This window comes from Pyrus communis, chromosome 17 (genome assembly GCF_963583255.1).
Source record: "Pyrus communis chromosome 17, drPyrComm1.1, whole genome shotgun sequence".
In the NCBI taxonomy this organism is placed as follows: domain Eukaryota; kingdom Viridiplantae; phylum Streptophyta; class Magnoliopsida; order Rosales; family Rosaceae; genus Pyrus; species Pyrus communis.
Genome location: NC_084819.1, coordinates 14,114,691 through 14,133,746, shown reverse-complemented (window position 1 = coordinate 14,133,746; position 19,056 = coordinate 14,114,691). Strand labels below are relative to the sequence as shown.

The window sequence follows — 19,056 nt, the reverse complement described above, 5'->3', positions numbered from 1 at the left end:
TGGTATGTAGTTCAGCACTGTAGCTTGAGAGGTCGCATCAATGAATGAGGATCCTCTCCGGATCTTCAAATTGTATTCATTCATCGCATATAGTGCGATCAGAAATTATTTTAAATACTTATTTTTAAAATTAAACATGAATAATATATGAAGAAAACTAACCGCACGATATATAATGAATAAACATTATTTGAGGATCATTGAAATCCTCACAATGAGGATCCTCATTCCACATCGATGTCGAATTGTGGATGATTGGGCGTTGGGTTGTTCTGTTTTTTTCTTTTTTCTTTTAAGGAAACCAGTTGGTAGATTCGTTACGGTAATTTACTGTTTTGGGGGGAGAAGACTCATAGAGGCATTTCAACTTTTTTCTAACCATCATTATGCGATTTACCAGCGCCAAAAATAAAACTCAAGAAGTGAGGGCTACCCTTTGGTTGTTGGTTGTTTGTTTTTGTTTGCTACTTGAGCTTTTTACTTCAGAATTGTGATGGACAAATAATAATTTACGAGGTTAAAATCTAAAATTCGAGTAATCCAAAATCCCTTGCAAATCAAATGAGTTCCAAGATTTAATTTTAACCAAAAAAACAAAATGTAGATGTGGGTACCAAGGACTCGGGCAATTCCCTTATCCAATTATTTTATATTGTGTTAAAAAAAAACTCATTTTAAAATTTAGGACAAGAAGATTTGAAGTTAGAATTTAGTACTTAAGATTCACGTTAAATGTAGTAGAAGTGTGAATAAACCAAGTCAAGACGAATATCAAGATACTTAAACTTGGAAAAAAATTGTAATCAAAAGCTCAAATTTGGCTAAGGTGACTTTTTTAAGCTCAAGCCTATTTGTAAATTAAACATGATATTTTAATTGGTTTTGCTCTACTTATTAGTTTTGTGAGGCAAACATAAGCTCAAGCTCAACTAATTTTTTTAACGAATCTAATATTTTGTTCAAGCTCGGCTCACTTAATTTACTATCAAGCTTGAATGAAATAAAATTGAGCTGAACACGGATCAAACACAAACAATCCTAGCCGATTTACGATCCTGGTTAAGCCTTATTTAAATAAGGTATTAACCATTTAAAATGATATATCTATACTACTATATAAAGCCGAAAGTTCATTTGGGGTCACGGGCTTCACCAAAAATAATGGGAGAAAAAAGCCCCCCCAAAAAAAAAAAATTCAGAAACAATGCAAAATAATGCAGGGGTATTTTTGTCATATAAACAATATTTTTTTTTATAATAATTTTTTTTGTACAGTTTTTTTTAATTAGTATCTCACAATGGGCTAACAATAATGCGATTTAATCAGTTGTTTATTAAATATTATTTTCTCTATTTTTAAACAAGTTCAAAACATTTTAAGAGGCGCGTAATGCTGGTTATAAAAATAATGTGATTCTATTAGTTGTCAAATGATTAATATTTTTTTTTTTTGAACAAACGATATTATCTACATTAAGGGGGGGGAGGGGTGGGCTTAGCTTCATAATGGATTAGCAATAATGTAATTAAAAAAATGTGTAGTCGTGCACGCGCGTAGCAATATTATCTATATTAAATTGGCGTTGTCTTTTGTCTTTGTGAGGAAAATTAGAGCCGGCCTTGAGAGTAGCCGAAGTATGCGCCTGCCTAGAGTCATCTCTCAGGAGGGGCTCCAATTTTTTTTATTATACATATAAAAAAATTTACAATTTAAATTCAATAAGAAATATCAAATATAAAACGATAAGCAATAATGTAATTTTTCACCAAAAAAAAAAAAAAAATTACTATTTTTTTCTTTTCGCTCACCTACATGTAATATAATTTTACTCTTTCAAATTTAATTAAATTTAAAAATCAAAATGATAGTGTTTTTTCTCGATACAGCCCCATTTGCTTTCTCTCCTCGTTTTCTCTAAAAGTATCAATCTACTCTCTCGGTCATCACATGGTGAGCATTCTGATATTAATAGGAAAAACTTATTTCTAAAGTTAAGAATTTTGAGATAAACTTTGCCGAATGAAATAAATTTTGCAATGGAAGTGTTGAAATATCTGAGACAAATAGATAGTTGTTTCCCAAATGCATGGGTTGCTTATAAAATTCTGTTAACCATTCCAGTTACAGTTGCCTTTGCAAAAAGAAGTTTTTCACTAAGTTGATCAAATCTTATCTTCGATCAACTATGTCACAAGAAAGATTGAAAGGATTAACTATTTTATTAATTAAAAAAAATTGGTTGAAATATTAGATTTTGTAAACTTCATTACTATATTTGAGTCAAAAAACGCGCGAAGTGTAATATTTAAGTAATGATTGTATATATTAATTTTTAATGATATTTGTTGCAGAATTAACGAATTCTTTATTATACATATCAATGTACAAATGATCGAAGGTCAAAGAAGTCTAGAATCCTACTTCGAAAGCTCGTATAGGACTCTCAAGTTCTTAGAACCAGCCCGAGGAAAGTGACTTAAGTAAAAGGGTTGTACATATACACTGTATTAGATGATGTTGTAACAATTAGGGAAATTCAATAGTTGTGCCACTTATCGAAGTTTAAATTTGTTTTGAACACTTGATATTGATAACATTTTTAACTTTTGCAAAAAATAATAAAATATGATACAATCTTTGGTTTGCTTTTGACTTTTTGGTACGGGGTTCAGCACTGTAGCCTGAGAGGTCTCATCGATGTCGGATTATGAAGGATTTGGGTTGGGAAGAGGTTGATCTCCGGATCCATGAGATTCTCGTATTTTTGTGTTTATCGTATATTATGCGATTAATTTTCTTCATATACTATTTAAGTTTAAATTAAAAAAAAAATAGTCAAATCCGTTGGGTTGTTCTATTTTTGCTTTCTTTTTGGTTTTTTGTTTTTAAAGAGAGTTAGTTGATGGATTTGCAACGGCAATTCATTCCTTTAAGGTTGAGAAAGACTCATGAAACATTTCAACGTTTTGCTGATCACTATTGTACGATTCACCAGCTTCAGAAGAACGTGGTGCATTGAATATAAACCTAAAATTCATTCTTAAGTATTGAGCCCCTCTGTAGTGGTTGGTTGTTCTGTTTTTGTTTGGTACTTGATCTTTTTACTTTTGAATTTTGATGTACAAATAATAATTTATGAGGCTAAAATCTTAAATTCGAGTAATCCAAAATCCCTTGCAATCAAGTGAGTTCCAAGATTTAATTTTAACCAAAGAAAAAAAAGAAAGTAGATGTGGGTACCAAGGACCCGGGCAATTCTCTTACCAATTGATATTATATTGTGTTAAAAAAAAAAAAAAAAAAAAAAAGGCCTCATTTTAAAGTTTAGGATAAGTAGATTTGAAGTTAGAATTCAATACTTTAGATTCATGTTAAAATACTTTAAGATTCATGTTAAATGTAGTAGGAGTGTGAATAAGCCGAGTCAAGGCGAATAACAAGGTACTTAAACTTGGAAAACAATCGTGAGTTAAGGTGAATATTAAGGTACCTAAACTCGGAAAACAATCGTAATCATAAGTTCAAGTTTGGCTAAGATAACTTTTTTTAAGCTCAAGCTTGTTTGTAAATTAACCATGATATTTTAATTGGTTTTGCTTTGCTCATTAGCTTTGTGAGCCGAACATACCCAAGTTCAAACTCAACTCATTTTTTTAACGAATCTAATATTTTGTTCAAGTTCGACTCACTTAACTTACTAACCAAGCTTGAACGAAATAAAATTGAGCTGAACACGAGTCAAACTCAAACAATTCTAGCCGACTTACAGTCATGGTTAAACGTTACTTAAATAAGGTCTTAACTATTTAAAATGAAATATTGTAATGTCATCACTCATGCCGTCCCTCATCATTCCGTCCCCACCTACTACTCTATTGGTTTCGACTATTGAGTCTCGGCTAGAAAATCATGTGGTACAACGAGCGCCTTGACGAAAGATTTTCTCCAAATATGTTGAAAGGTAGAAGAATAATAATGTGACAAGTTTTCTTTATTTAATACAAGCGATATTACTAGTCTAATATATACTAATGAGAGGGTAATTGTTGAAATTAGGACGTAAACTCACAATAGATTGAAAAGAATTACCCTATCTACTAGGGCAATCCATCAGTTACAATAATAATGTGAACTTAGATCATAGCAATAAAACTTAATTGGTTGAAATAATCATCATATAGCATACTTAAACATAACTAAGTTGACTACATCAATTTGTTAGAACCAGTTTGTTGAAATAATATTGCATATCATGTTGTATGTTAGAATATTTGCTCAAATTAAACAGAAAAGGAAAGTGCTATTCACACTCATTTTTACCTCTCACACGCTCTTGTTAATTTTTTGTCATTGATTTTCTTCAATTTATTCGATATGACAACCGAAAATTGAGAGGGGGCGTGTGAAAAGTAAAAATGAGTGTGAAAATAGCACTGCCCATAGAAAATATCATATAGATACAATGTACTTGAATAAATTTAACATTGTAAGTTGTTAAAAACAAAACAAAACAAGAAATGGAATTATAATGATTAGATACAATTCCACATAATGTAATACGATGTATTTGGTAATGAATTTCTTGTATATATTTCCTCATAAATTCTGTATTTAGCTGTGTACTGTTAATAACATGATATTCTATGTACACAATTTAATCATAATAACTTATATTTCCATATTAGTTTGAAGTTATTTGTTTATTTCAATAACTTATATTCACAATAATCAGTTTGCACCACTGATGAGAATGAATTCTCTCATGATGTATATGCCATTTATGATAAAAAAAATCAATATCGGAAAGTTCTAATTCGTGAAGCGACCTAATCAGTGGAGCAGTAGTGGAGCTAGTTTGGAATTAATGGATGCTCATGACCTCAACTGTTGTCTAAACTCATGTATATTTGTTGGTAGATTTATCTTTGTTCCCAACTAAGAAGAGAGTGAACAACGTTGCATTACAACCTATTGTTGCTTCTTTCTTCTTTAATTTTCATCTTTCTTTTTCATGTCTTCCTTCTCCTTTTTCTTGTGTGCAACCCAATGGTGCGCACCACACATTCGACGTAATGCAATTCACTCAAAAAGTCCTGACAGGCAAGTCCTGATAGTTTGTTAGCCTGGGCACACCTTGACGGATGCAAATGCTAGAAAAACACAACAGGTAGCAGCTTTCAATAGATGTCATCACAAGCTTTTAGCGAATGTTGATAGATTTTGATAGTACCCAACAAATGCTTGATGGAATGGTACACTGAATTTTTTGTCGAAATCATGACCCTATTTGTGTAAAATCCTAACTTCGCCACTATGAAGCATAAATTTTTCAATGCGGTTTTAGCAAAACTATATAAAGTCACTAATTCACTTATGAATCACATAGTTTGGAGAAATGATTGGCCAAAACAGTTACAATGTTGCATAAAAGCACCACGTGACTCACTCGATTGAAGCATTTTAATTCATATATCTCCTTCCGTTTTTATTAGATACCTGAAATTATAAATTTTGCATAAACTACTATAACCAACTCATTGCCGTGTAGATCAATCACGCAAATTAATAACATTACATGACTCGCTTTGTCGCAGTATATACGTTGCGTATCTGCTATATATAAAAGTTAAAATAGCGCTGCGTAGATCAGTCACGTAAATTATATATCTAAATTAAGACTTGACAATAATTAGTGACATGATTGCAATTTTTTTCTCTAAAAATATGTGGCAAATTGTCAATTGACGAACGATCTTCCTTTTACTGGGTTCACGAAAACGACGTCCTGACGCTCTTTTTGGTCTTTTGCCTTTCCACAGCTTCACGTGACTCGCCCAAATACAATCCAAACCCACCACCTTCACACAGTGCGCAAAAGAAGTTCGTCCCCAAGCGACCACGGGACGTGGCCGTCTCCTCCTCGTATTTCGGCCGAGGCTCCACTCTCCTGCCGATATTTTATATTTTTGTGCACTTTTTTACTCTCTCTCTCTCTCAAGATTTTTTTATTTTACTTTTGTTTTCTTCTGGCGCTGTCGATTTTTCACAGAGTTTTGTGTTATATTTAAATTAATTTGTAAGGGGCCAGCAGTTGTTTCAGGTTGGTTTTGATTCTCTCATTGGCCTCTGGTTTTCTGAGTTTTTCTCTCTCCTCCATCTCCCTCTCTCTCCTCTCTCTCTCTCTCTCTGCTTCTTTGATAAGCTGCTGCGAGCTTTCTATTGGCCAACAGTGCAACACCAAACGACCAAGAAAAACCAGAAGAAAAAAAAAAAGAAGGAAAATCTGGGTTTTGTTTTCTGTGCATATTGGTGATATCCCATGTCGAGTAAAACTCCATTGGGCAAGCAAACCATGGACTCTGTGGATCCTACGAGAGCTTTTGTCAAGAATGTCAAGCGTATCGTTGTTAAGGTACACGGTAAACCATTATGTCTTCATTTTTCATTCTTTCTTTGCAATCTATATATATATATATATATAATGTGTATATATGTATAGATATAATATGTATTTTTTTGTACATGCAAGTCCCAATATGCTCAATGCCATGTAAGTTGAAAGAAAAAGTTTTGGGAAAAAAGAAAACTTGGGTTTGTATAGCATTTTCGTCCTTTATGTGTCTGAAAGACTGAAACTTGGATCTACGACAATTATTGATGGTGCTTTTATGATAATATGGCCAATTTGCTTACTTGATTGTTCGAAATTTGAAGGTCGGAACAGCTGTGGTCACTCGTGGTGATGGAAGATTAGCATTGGGAAGACTAGGCGCTCTGTGTGAGCAGGTCTGTTTTTCGTTCTAAAACTACGACGAGTATTTCCCCTTTGTTGATTCATATACACTGTTTCTCTTGTTTAGACTGACACAAAAAATGGTATCGGAGACTAATGAGCGATGACATATTCGAATGGGATATTTGCAGCTTAAAGATATAAATTCCCAGGGCTATGAGGTTATTTTGGTGACTTCAGGAGCTGTTGGTCTTGGCCGTCAAAGGCTAAGATTCCGGAGATTGGCAAATAGCAGGTTTATATGCAATGACATGTACATTTACTATTGTGTGTGAAGTTTTGGCATCGATTTCACGAAACAAAAGTGCCTGAAACAAGTTAATGCCTTGTTTTGCAGCTTTGCTGATCTCCAAAATCCACAAAATGATTTCGATGGGAAGGCTTGTGCCGCTGTTGGACAGAGTAGCCTCATGGCTCTATATGATACCATGTTCAGCCAGGCAAGATTATAATCTTCTTGCAGTTTCATATAGGATTACAACACGTGCGCATTTTTCAAGTTTTTTTTATACGTAATTTCAGACCTGCCTCCATCGCTTGAACAGTTTTGGCATTCTTTAACTTGCAGCTTGATGTGACTTCTTCGCAACTTCTTGTGACGGATAGCGTGTTTAGGGATGAAGCTTTCAGAAAGCAGCTTTCTGAGACTGTAACGTCGCTTTTAAAACTGAGGGTTGTTCCTATCTTCAATGAAAATGATGCTGTTAGTACTAGGAAAGCTCCATACGAGGTATTCAACTCCGCTTGTTCCTATACTTTTTCTTCAAATTTGTTTTGATAGGGCTTCTGTTCGGCATATGGATTTATACTGGCTGTGTTTTCGGTTGTGTGTTGTGCAACATTCATGCTTTTGTTACTCTCCCACTCTTTTTCCCTTGAAAACAAATCTTATGAATTGCTTAGGCCCGTTTGGTAAGATTTTTGTTTCTGATTTTTGGTTTTTGTTTTTAATTGAAGATGGAGAAGGGAAAATGTGAGATTAGTGAGAAGAGAGATGATAGATGTAGATTGATGCATAAAATAAAAACTACGAACTAGATACTACGAATAATATTGTGGTTTATACGTTTCCCTTCTTTTCTTCCTCACCTCTTTCATCTCCCTCCCGGCTTTCTGATATTCATTTTCCTTCATCTCTTTAGCTTTAAACCAAAAAGTGAAAATTAAAAATAAAAATGTTACTAGACGGGCACTTAATTTTCCTGCATTCAAATATATATCTGTTGCTTCTGAATGGAAGTTATGTTCGCAGGATTCTTCTGGCATATTTTGGGACAATGACAGTTTGGCTGGGCTATTGGCTCTGGAACTAAAAGCTGACCTTCTAGTTTTGTTAAGCGATGTAGAGGGCCTCTATAGTGGCCCTCCTACTGACCCGAAATCAAAGTTAATCCATACTTATGTGAAAGAGAAACATCAGGGAGAAATAACTTTTGGGGACAAGTCAAGGGTGGGCAGAGGCGGTATGACTGCTAAAGTCAATGCTGCTGTATGTGCAGCTTATGGTGGAATCCCTGTTGTTATCACTAGGTAAATTCTATCATCTAATTGTTTTGATATATAACACCCAGTTTAGATTAAAGAGGATATTTCCGTTCTTAGCATTTTCTGGCATAATTCAATGGAGTTTCTGGCCTACTGCAATAGTTTCTTGTTGCTAAAGTTTTGTATTTTATTACAGCGGTTATGCAGACAACATAAAGAAAGTGCTTCGTGGAGACCGGATAGGCACTGTATTTCATCAAGATGCACATTTGTGGACTCTAGTTAAGGAAGAAGGTGCACGTGACATGGCTGTTGCAGCGCGGGAATCATCTAGACAACTTCGAGTAATTGTCTTCATAAACTTCTTGTTTTCCTTTTCAATTGTGATGGTCGAGGTTCTTTGTATAGAGATTAAAGTATTCCTCAAGAACTTGGATATAGAGCAAGTGGTTAAGTAGACAGATTCAGGATCTAATGTGAATTATTTTCCTTGCAGGCTCTAGGATCTCAAGAGAGGAGGAAAATTTTGCTTGACGTAGCTGATGCCTTGGAGGCAAATGAAGGTGAAATTTTAGCTGCGAATGAAGCTGATGTTGCTGCTGCGCAGGACGATAGATATGAAAAGGCCCTAATATCGCGTTTAGCCCTAAAGCCTGGGAAGGTATGCAGTTCAGTACTTGTGTAGTTGAAACTAAGCCTGCATCACTCCAGCTTGGGTGAAATCTTCTTATTTTGTATCTAATGCGTGTCTATAGATTTCTGCTCTTGCAAAGTCCATACGTAAACTTGCCGACATGGAAGAGCCCATTGGCCGTGTTCTAAAGAAGACCGAGGTCAGGGCACTATTCTTGTTGTTGTGATTCAGTATTAATGACCACGTATGGTACATGTTTAGACTTTTAATGATTCAATTTACACGGAACCGAATGTTAATCGTAGCCCCTTTGATAAACTGTTTTCCCTCTCCACTGCATCTCACTTTTGACAATTTTACAACTGCTCTTACATGCAGCTTGCAGAAGGGCTTGTCTTGGAGAAACTGTCTTGTCCTTTGGGTGTTCTCTTAGTTGTGTTTGAGTCTCGACCGGATGCCCTTGTTCAGGTATACAAAATATAAACTACATATATATACTCCCGAATCCTTAAGCATCTAAGCCTGCAGAAATTTGCAGTTTTACAGTCTTGTTTTGGTTGTTGACATTTTCTTGATTTTGTTCACATGGAAGTTTCTTGATAAGTTTACCAACACTTTTCTCTTCCAAACGATTCAACAGATAGCTTCGTTAGCAATTCAAAGTAGGAACGGTCTTCTGCTTAAAGGTGGGAAAGAAGCCAAGCGATCAAATGCAATCTTGCACAAGGTTTGAGACTCTGGTTATGGCCTTTTATCATTATTTTACAAAGTATAAATTCAGGAGCATGGTTTTCTCTGCATTAACACGTTTCTAATTTGCATTCGCTTAATTACTTTCTTCTATTTGCAGGTCATCACCTCAGCAATCCCAGAACCTGTTGGCTGCAAACTTATTGGACTTGTGAATACAAGAGATGAGATTCCTGACCTGCTCAAGGTGTGTACAGAAACTTTAAAATGTTTATGGTTTTTCAGCACGATGAATACTAAACAAATTGTATTGCTGCAGCTGGATAACGTGATTGATCTTGTCATCCCTAGAGGCAGCAATAAGCTTGTTTCTCAAATTAAGGAGTCAACTAAGATACCTGTTCTTGGTCATGCCGGTAAGAGAAATAGTATGGGCAATGTAATACCCTACCACTGCAAACTAGAGTTACTAGTAAATTGCTGCTTCTGATTCACAGATGGGATTTGTCACGTTTATGTTGACAAGTCCGCTAATCTGGATATGGCGAAGCGCATTGTTCTGGATGCGAAAGTAGACTACCCTGCTGCCTGCAATGCAATGGTAATTTTACCTTTTGCTATCCATGGCTGATCTTTTATGCCCGTCTAGGCGTCCATTATTATCTGTACCTGACATTGGAATTCACTGTACTGGTGCCTTAAAATGTTACTCTTTTTCTCAGGAAACACTTCTCGTACACAAGGATTTGTTGAGTGACGATGGCGGGTTTAAGCAGATAATTTCAGAACTCCAGGATTCAGGTATTATACTGTGTACTTTTTTTTTTTGTCCAAATTATACTGTGTACTTATCTATCAACAAACCGCTGGAAAGTTTAATGTATCTGTACAGTAACCTCTTTTCTAGTTAAAATTGAGAAATAAATTTTGATGCCTAACAATGTGATACGCTTATTCTTAAAGCCGTGCCTATATTTTTGTTTGTTCCTAATAGGACTTCAGAACTATGGTTCTGTTCCCATTGATACAATCTACTTACATTTTTCATTTCTAAATATTGGTAACGGATATCAGTTAATGACAGCAAGTCGGTTGCAGATGTTACCTTATATGGTGGACCTAGGGCAGCAACTGCGTTAAACCTTCCAGAGACAAACTCATTACATTACGAGTACAGTTCATTGGCTTGCTCAGTTGAAATCGTTGATGATGTAAACGCTGCGATTGACCACATTCATGAACATGGAAGGTATTTACATTTCGCATATTTCATCTCTTCTTTTTCCCCTATCGCTGCTGTACTGATTATTTTCCGGTGATTTCTCTAACTTTATTGCCTCTCCACTCCTTTCCACATCCCCTGTTTTGCAGTGCTCATACTGATTGCATTGTGGCTGAAGATCGTCAAGTTGCTGAAACTTTCCTAACTCAAGTCGACAGGTAAGCATATTTCATGTGTGCACAGCACAGGACAGACTAGAGCATTTTTCATTGGCTTCCAAAACCTTATTTTCTTTGCGAAAAATATGAACGATATTTTTTCAAACAATGAAAGATGCGTATTCTAATTGGTTTTACTCAAAATTTTCTGAATCGTTCACATCTTGATGGCTGTACTATTTGCATTAACAGTGCTGCAGTCTTTCATAACGCGAGTACAAGGTTTTGTGACGGAGCTCGCTTTGGACTCGGTGCAGAAGTAAGTGCTCTCTGATTATAGTTCTGGCATTGATTACCAACATTTTGTTCTTCCCCCTCAATTGTCACTGATCTGGTGCATGAACAGGTCGGGATAAGTACGAGCAGGATTCATGCTCGAGGTCCTGTAGGAGTTGAAGGATTACTAACAACAAGATGGTATATCAGTCCTGCATTATCTTTATTTCTAAACTTTGAGCATACTGGTTGTTTCTTGTTGCATGATTCCTTCGTCTGCGTAACAAAATGCAGGGTTCTGAGAGGGAACGGGCAGATTGTAGACGCGGATAGAGGGGTCGAGTACACCCACAAGGACCTGCTTAATTCCTAAACATCTCAACACATATGGTCATCTGTTAGCCTTAGTTACTACATATATCTCTATCAAATGACAGTGTAGGAGTTCATTGCTCCACAAAAATATTCTACGTATAGTATCGTCGTATAAAATCGACGTTTGTCCCCTTGCCAGATTTTGATTACCTGGATTAAGGGGGCTTCATGTAATCATCCTCTTAATCAGGAATTATAGAGGTTTTATTTATTTCAGATTAAGAGAGAAGATGGTTGTTATCTCTCTCTCTCTCTCTCTCTCTCTCTCTCTCTCTCTCTCTTTCATCTTATCTAATCTTGTTTGATTTTTTATTTTTTATTTTTCATTTAAAAGGATTAACATGATTCATGACTACAATCATATTTAGAATTAGGACTGGTTTGACGAGTAGTAGGGTTTGAAAAAGGCTTGTGCTATCTACACACCTCATTTTACTTTTCACACACCTCTTAATAATTTCTGTCCGTTGATCTTCTTCAATTCATCCAATCCGACGGCCGAAAATTAAAAAGGTGTGTGAGAAGTAAAATGGGATGTGTGGATATCACACCCCTTGAAAAATATTGGATAACTCATACAATTAAAGGAAAACTAAGGTTTGAAAACTTTGAGTTTTATCAAAAGGGCAAAAAAGTGTTGTAAGTGAATAGTACTAGAAGTGATTTTTTACAGTAAAAATGTCCTTAACGTTAAAAGTGGATAGTACCAAGAGTGTTTCGTTAAGACACCCTAAAATTAAAGATACATTTAAGGGTTGTTTAATAACTATTTCGTTTTCAGCTTCCAGTTTTTTTTTTTTTTTTTTTTTACTTTTTTGGAAACTACTTTCTGTTTTCAAAAAATTGAAAACTCAAAACCAACAAGTGAAAACTCAAGGCTAAAATTTGAAAATTAGAGAAAGTAGTTTCCACTTTTTTGAAACGGTATCTTAGGTAACAAACTAAGGTAAAGACAACGAATTTTTCATAAGGGGATTATAAGAGTAATGCTATTCATACTATGTTTTTATACCATATTTTTATACCATCTTAGGTGGCATCTGATGTGGACAACCACATCATTTGAAAAATTTGCAAAACCCAAGGAAAGGAAGGAGAAAGACTCCTCGTATACCACAATCATCATTTAATTAACTAGTTTTTCTTAATTATTAGTTTATTAAATAATGAATTAAATTTAAAAATCTGATTAATTTAAATGATGTGGCTGTCCACATCAAATGCCACTTAATGTGGTATAAAAACATAGTATGCATAGCATTACTTGGATTATAAAGATAAGTTATAAGCTACTCATATCAATGATTTTAAAAAAAAAAAAAAAAAAAAAACTATTCATATCCGTCAATTTGGGAGAGACTGAGAAAAGGAATAAAAATGATAAGTTAAAAGTTTGAGACTTAGCTAACTCATTGTGAGACGTAGCCAATTTTCCATCCTCGTTTGTTCAAAAAAAAAAAAAAAGCTAACGAGTTTTCCAATCCAATTCTATTCCAAGTACCAAACGAATTCAACCTTTAGGGTTGCACTCTGAGTCTTGACAAGGAATTTTGGGTTTCGAAGGAAAGTTGATTTAAGCCGAAGTGACCCGTTTGGCAAGCCCAACAAGGATTTAAAAAAGTTTCACAGAATTTTTCAGGTGGATTTGAACAGGCACAATTCCGTTGAAAAAGTTTCAAATTCTGAGACCCTTGAGGCCGGAACCGATCTGTTGCACGGAGTCCTTCCAAATCCAACAGACAAAGGAGAGTTCTTGGGACAGTGTGGTAAGCAAAGCTGCTTATGAAAACAATATTTTCCCTTTCATGCAATGCATGCCATTATTCACATTTAATAAATCAAGTCAATAAGAAAGTGGATTATAAAAGCAGATCGCAGACTACAAAATACAGTTTCTTCCATCTGAAATGTGGCAGAGAAAGCAAGAAAATCGACAAACTTGTACGGATCAAATTGAATAAAAGATGTCATATTTCACCATCCCACAGTTCTTCAACGCTTTTATAAGGACTCAAGCTCTCATGGACTACGAAATCACCCCGTAGGAGCCTTTGCTGCATAACAGACAAGCAAGTTAATGTCAATGGAAACTTTTATGTGATAAAATGTGTCGAGGGATGTATTTAAGCATGTGTTATACAAACCTGGTGGATTCCCGAAATTTTCGAGAAGAGCTCTGGGGGAATGGACCAGTCGAATAAGCTTAGATTTTCCTTGATCCTACTTTCATTTACACTCTTTGGAAGGACGCTGTGTCCACTCTGAATGCCCCAACGAAGACATACTTGCGCGGTTGACTTGTTGAGTTTCTTGGCGATTTCATTCAGTACTGGATCCTTCAGAACTTCCCCCTTCATCAAAACCCCTGGAGAACCCAGAGGAGAATATGCCTGAAAGGAAAGGAAGAGTTTTCTAGATAAAAAAAAAAAAAAAAAAAAAAAGCTACTCAGTCTCCTGAAAATTAAAATGGATGTTGAAAAAAAAATAAGCTACTCAGTTTCCTGAAAATTAAAATGGATGTTGAACTTTTGAAGTTGGTATCAGTTGGGCTCCGTGCAAGACGCGTCAAGAAAATCTCACTTCTACTTAATTTTCTTTAACTTTGACCTTTTCTAGACATTTGTTTTGGTGTAGAGTTATCAATACAATACTCTCGGAAAAATTGTTTTGATTTTTAGTTTGTAAGTATCACATTTCGGGTTCTAAAACTTTTAAGGAACCATTCTATAGACTAAATAATCAAGTTATCAACCCAATCAATAAATGAGAATAACATTGAAGAAAATTGAGTAGAACTGAGGGCGGATTCCTCCATGGAAAATTTCTCAAGTTGGCATATAGAATTTACCGACAGATGAATTCCAGCAGATTTGCACAAATTGTGAAGAGCCGGTTGCTGCCAGATAGGGTGGCACTCCACTTGATTTACTGCAGGTGGAACTTTTGCATAAGAAAGGAGGTCCTGCAGCTTCTTAGACGAGTAGTTGCTCACCCCGACTGCTCGTGCCTGACCAGATGCGTACAGGCCCTCCATTGCATTCCAAGTCTCTGGAAGGCACAATGGAACCATGACTTCAGGAGCGAAACCTACTGAGCCTCGCTTTGTACGAAGTGGATAGTGTATCTGCACAAGAATGTTCCACAAAACCACTTAAAATTTTAGTTTCATTGTTATTGGAGTTCCGAATTCAGGCAGAAAGGTTAGCCTCACGAAATGTCGTGCTTATACAAAGTACTAGTTGCATACAAGATATAGATCAATATAATCAAGCTGCAGATCTTCTAAAGTCTTGCTCAGTGCCTTAGATACGTCTTCAGGGGCATGGTCACTGCACCTGTATACGTCACGAAGATTCAGGGGAAACAACATAAGATTCCATTGCACATACCAAATACTTGGCTCTAAAGTAAGATCCAACTCTTGTAATTTCATCAATTTTTCTCTATCGATAACATATATAATTAAGAATATTGTTTCTAAACACTTAGCGAAATGAACTTAGGATTGTGCCGAGATCATATTTATTCAGAAATACGAGACTCGATTGAAGAAACAAAAGAGAATGAACACATACCATAACTTAGATGTAATAAAGAGTTCGCTACGCTGTACTACGCCAGTTGAAAATAGTTCCTTCAATGCCACTCCTACCTGCAAGATGTCAACAGAAGAAAAGATAACATAAGTCCATAACAATATTGAAGGATAAAAAAAGAAAATTTAAAGAAATTATAATTAAGGTTCTGTAAGAAATGATTAAAATTCTACCTCTTTTTCGTTACCGTAGACTGATGCACAGTCAATATGCCTGTAGCCATTCTGCATAACCAAGAACACTTCTTGAGCATAAATTTTAACCCTAGACAAAGGCTTTATCTAATCATGTGATAGTTTAAACTTTTGAAGAATCAATATGTGGATAATGAACCTTGACTGCAGCGATGACAGCTTGACCGACCACACCTGGTTCAGCCTTCCATGTTCCAAGACCAACAGATGGGATCTTAGCTCCCGTATTCAGATCAAAATACAAAGTTTCGGATTTGTTTTCGCCCATCTTCTACGCACTGAACATGCGATCAGAACCAAGAGGAAGCACAAGATTAGCTTATTTGATCAGAAAATATTACATATTCGTCTGGGGAAAATGACAGAGATGCAAGATTCGGAGTACTCACCAGCTATGTCGAAAATTTTTTCTAGGAGTACGATGCACAAGATATATGTGTTAGACAGATTTTGACGGCAAAAAATTAGGATCTTTCATGACTCCCTAACCGTAAACCAAAGAAAATTGACCTCAAATTAGAAGAAAATTGCATTTTGTGCATATATTTTGAAACACTACAAAGTGCCACGTGGTGCAAATAGCATCCGCGTAGAGGGGAGAGTGTTTGGCGAGGCTGCGGCACTACGGTCGTAGACTCAAAGGGTAGGTACCACGAATCAGTGTGTGAGACATGAAAAACGGAGTGACATCGAGGGTGTTTTGTGTGCGCGGCCTGACAACATGTGAAGTTCAGATGCTCGTAGCGAAGTTTTTCTCCAAAGTAGAGACTAATTTCTAAATCAATAGTTCCAACATTGGATAATTTAGTCTTCGAAATTGGAAGATCCTGAGAGATAAGACCGGTTGAAAGACAATAATAACCAAAAAACACAAATTGTGTGTGTAATGAGAGAAACTTAAGTGAAATTGATTCACTGCCATCGTTTTATAGAAGTCTTTCTTGTGTGTGACACATGACTAAAGATCAGTGACAATTTATGGACAATTACATTCCATACAAAAAATAAAAAAAAACCATTAACCAATTCTGCTTTGACAATTTATAGACTTCTGTCAACAAAAAATTGTGTGCCACGAAAATCACCAGATAGATACGCGGGAAATCGTGGAAATACCAGCAGTCGCCGAGGATTGTGTTGTCTCGATTCGCGTACTCCGGTAATTGAGCGAAGTGGGGAAGGGATGGCCCTCGACAAACGGCTTACGATCTATGAACAGCGTCGGCGTTGGTGGCGGGACGGAGGCTCGCTGATTGCCGACTTTTGGCGTGCAGAGAGAGAGAGAGAGAGAGAGAGACAGAGAGAGTGAAAAATGGCGTGGGAATGGTTCGACTCTGAAGTCGACTATTTCAAGATGCACAGGATGATTGGGGCAGTGCCTTTTAAAAAGATTTCGCGCCAGCCAAAGTGGGCCATTTTCTGATTTGACAATGTTTTCAATACTCCAATCAAATTGAAAGTTAAGTGAGCAATGTGGAAGTTTGTATTATTAATTAGAGTAAACGTTAGAATTAGATTTAACAAATCGTACATAATTGGTTCGTGTCGTTAACTAAACAGTAAGTATACAAGAACAAAACTTTAAGGGCATGTTTACTAATCCGTAATCAGATTGAGAGAAATTGAATTGGGAAGAAATTGAATTGAGGAGGAATTGGAATAAGATGGAATTAGAATCAGATTACTGTTGAAGTTGTTTACTAAAACTGTCTGAAATTGGAGTAAGAATGACATTGATCTATATAAACTATTTACTAATTTACTTGAATCGGAATGAAAACTGATGTGATTACTAAAATACTCCTAGTTTAACTAATCTATTTTCTATGCTAATTATTTTTAAACTTTTATCTTTCATTTTTTTATTTTTTAGTATTTGTTCTTCTCATTCACGCTTTCAAAAACCCTCTAGAAACTCTGCAACTTCAATTTCCCAGAAACTCTTCTTCTCATTCTTTCATTTTCCAATTTTTTTGTGACCCTCGGTCTCTCCCTCTCTTCCCCGTCTTTCCCGGCCTACCCATTTCTAAAATTTCCCCGTTCTCTGCTGCCGACGTACTGTTGACCTACCCCTTTCTAAAATTTCCACGGTCATGCGCATGCCCACCATGTAAGCCAAAGTGTCTAAATTAATAATGAGACGCTGCCAAACTGTCTTAATTATAATTTCCATGAGACTAATGAACTTTAAATAATAAATAGTAATAAGGGCAAAACTACAGGAGCTGTGGCAATGTCTTAATTATATTAAATTGGGTTGCAGTGGCAGTATCATAATTAAATTGAAGTTAGTGCATTGTCAACTATTTCTTCAACAAATTTTCGGCAACTGATTCTTCGTAAATTAGCTGCTAAATTCAATATAGTACGATATTGTCACCGCCTCTTGTCTTATGATTAAAAAGAGTTCATTACGTGTTTTTAGATAAAAAAAAAAAATGTTCGTGAGACATTTTTCATTAAATTTTTTTGTCAAACGATAGATTTTGTTAAATTAGATGTTAGATTAGTCACTGATGGAGTTTGAACCCATACCGTCATGCAATGGCTCAACACTTTTCCACCACTGCTGTAAAGGCCCACTTGCCATCTTTCATTAGTTTGCAATATGAATAAAAGAATAAGGATCAATTACTTTAACCCCTCAACTTTTTAGTGTCATTCCAAATTTGTCTTAACTTTTTTTTATCATTCCAAACAAGTACCCAACATATTGAAAATGTCACATATGTTAATTCCCATTTAAATTTGTTAAATTAACTAGGGGTTACTTTGTCTCCAAAATCAATAGAAGGTCATGAAAACATAGTCTTCACCAACTAACGGTCATGACCACCCCCAACATGTCATCACCTTCAAACCCAACACAAAACCACCAACTCTACCCTACAACTCAAGTTGCCAACACCGATAGGTCATGGAGGTTGTTGAATGGTATGGACTGCACATTAGATTTTTGCTTAATTACTTACTGGTATTAATTACTTGACTAGGTTTGTTTTGAATGTATTTTGGGCTTTTGATTGTTGATGTTCTCCTTCCTTGTTGGATGGAATTCTCGTTTGTAACGATATACTTCACTTTTCTTACCCCTTTTGCTTGTAGTTCTTGTCATCATGGTCGGATTCACATAGGGATCCAGATGATCCTAGGACCCTCTGAAGGTCGGAAAAAAATGCATGTGAAGGTCCTTCGAGTACCTTCCAAATGTCTAACACAGGCCCCTTTGGTGCCCATCAAATGTTTAGTGAAAATGCCTTCTAGGAGTATCTTGGCAACATTTGGCAGGATGCGTTGACAACTCTCGGTATATTTCTTTGGCATTTGTTGATATGAAAGCAAAAGATGATAGGCTCACCAAGTGCTAGACAAATTTCGTCATTGAAAATTTTTGCCTGCTACACGAACTGTTTCTGTCTAAATGAACTTAATGTTTCACTTACAGTGGATCCCCTAAGATTAAATTTGTAAGAAATCCATTAATCTCAAGTACCTAACCTATATTGTTCTCGAGATTATGTGCTTTACTGTTCTTAGAATGTAACAGTACTTGGACATTGTTTCTGCAGATCGTCCTGCAATTGTTCCAGGTAGTTATTCGGTAGAACAACATGTAGCGTGTTCAACGGAAA

At 35.8% G+C, this 19,056-nt stretch overlaps 2 protein-coding genes across 3 annotated transcripts; one reads left to right on the top strand and one right to left on the bottom strand.

Annotated features, from left to right (window-relative positions):
• The first annotated feature begins 6,353 nt into the window (after window positions 1-6,353).
• LOC137722963 (delta-1-pyrroline-5-carboxylate synthase-like) lies at window positions 6,354-11,821 on the top strand. Of its 2 annotated transcripts, none has more exons than XM_068462098.1 (20): window positions 6,354-6,413; window positions 6,716-6,787; window positions 6,926-7,029; window positions 7,132-7,234; window positions 7,363-7,524; window positions 8,047-8,324; window positions 8,476-8,623; window positions 8,776-8,940; window positions 9,035-9,112; window positions 9,292-9,381; window positions 9,554-9,640; window positions 9,764-9,850; window positions 9,923-10,010; window positions 10,101-10,204; window positions 10,326-10,404; window positions 10,702-10,852; window positions 10,975-11,043; window positions 11,236-11,302; window positions 11,390-11,460; window positions 11,554-11,821. In XM_068462098.1, exons 1-20 carry the CDS (start codon window positions 6,354-6,356, stop codon window positions 11,630-11,632), a joined length of 2,142 nt encoding a protein of 713 aa, XP_068318199.1. In that variant the 3' UTR covers window positions 11,633-11,821. The 2 variants fall into 2 exon arrangements, with proteins under 2 accessions (XP_068318199.1, XP_068318198.1); XM_068462097.1 differs by having other exon boundaries at window positions 9,923-10,019.
• Window positions 11,822-13,601: 1,780 nt separating this feature from the next.
• LOC137723637 (NADPH-dependent aldo-keto reductase, chloroplastic-like) lies at window positions 13,602-15,692 on the bottom strand. The gene is made up of 7 exons (XM_068462834.1): window positions 15,564-15,692; window positions 15,404-15,454; window positions 15,210-15,286; window positions 14,882-14,969; window positions 14,483-14,758; window positions 13,779-14,024; window positions 13,602-13,688 (listed from the first exon to the last, which is right to left on the bottom strand). Exons 1-7 carry the CDS (start codon window positions 15,690-15,692, stop codon window positions 13,602-13,604), a joined length of 954 nt encoding a protein of 317 aa, XP_068318935.1.
• Window positions 15,693-19,056: the final 3,364 nt, after the last annotated feature.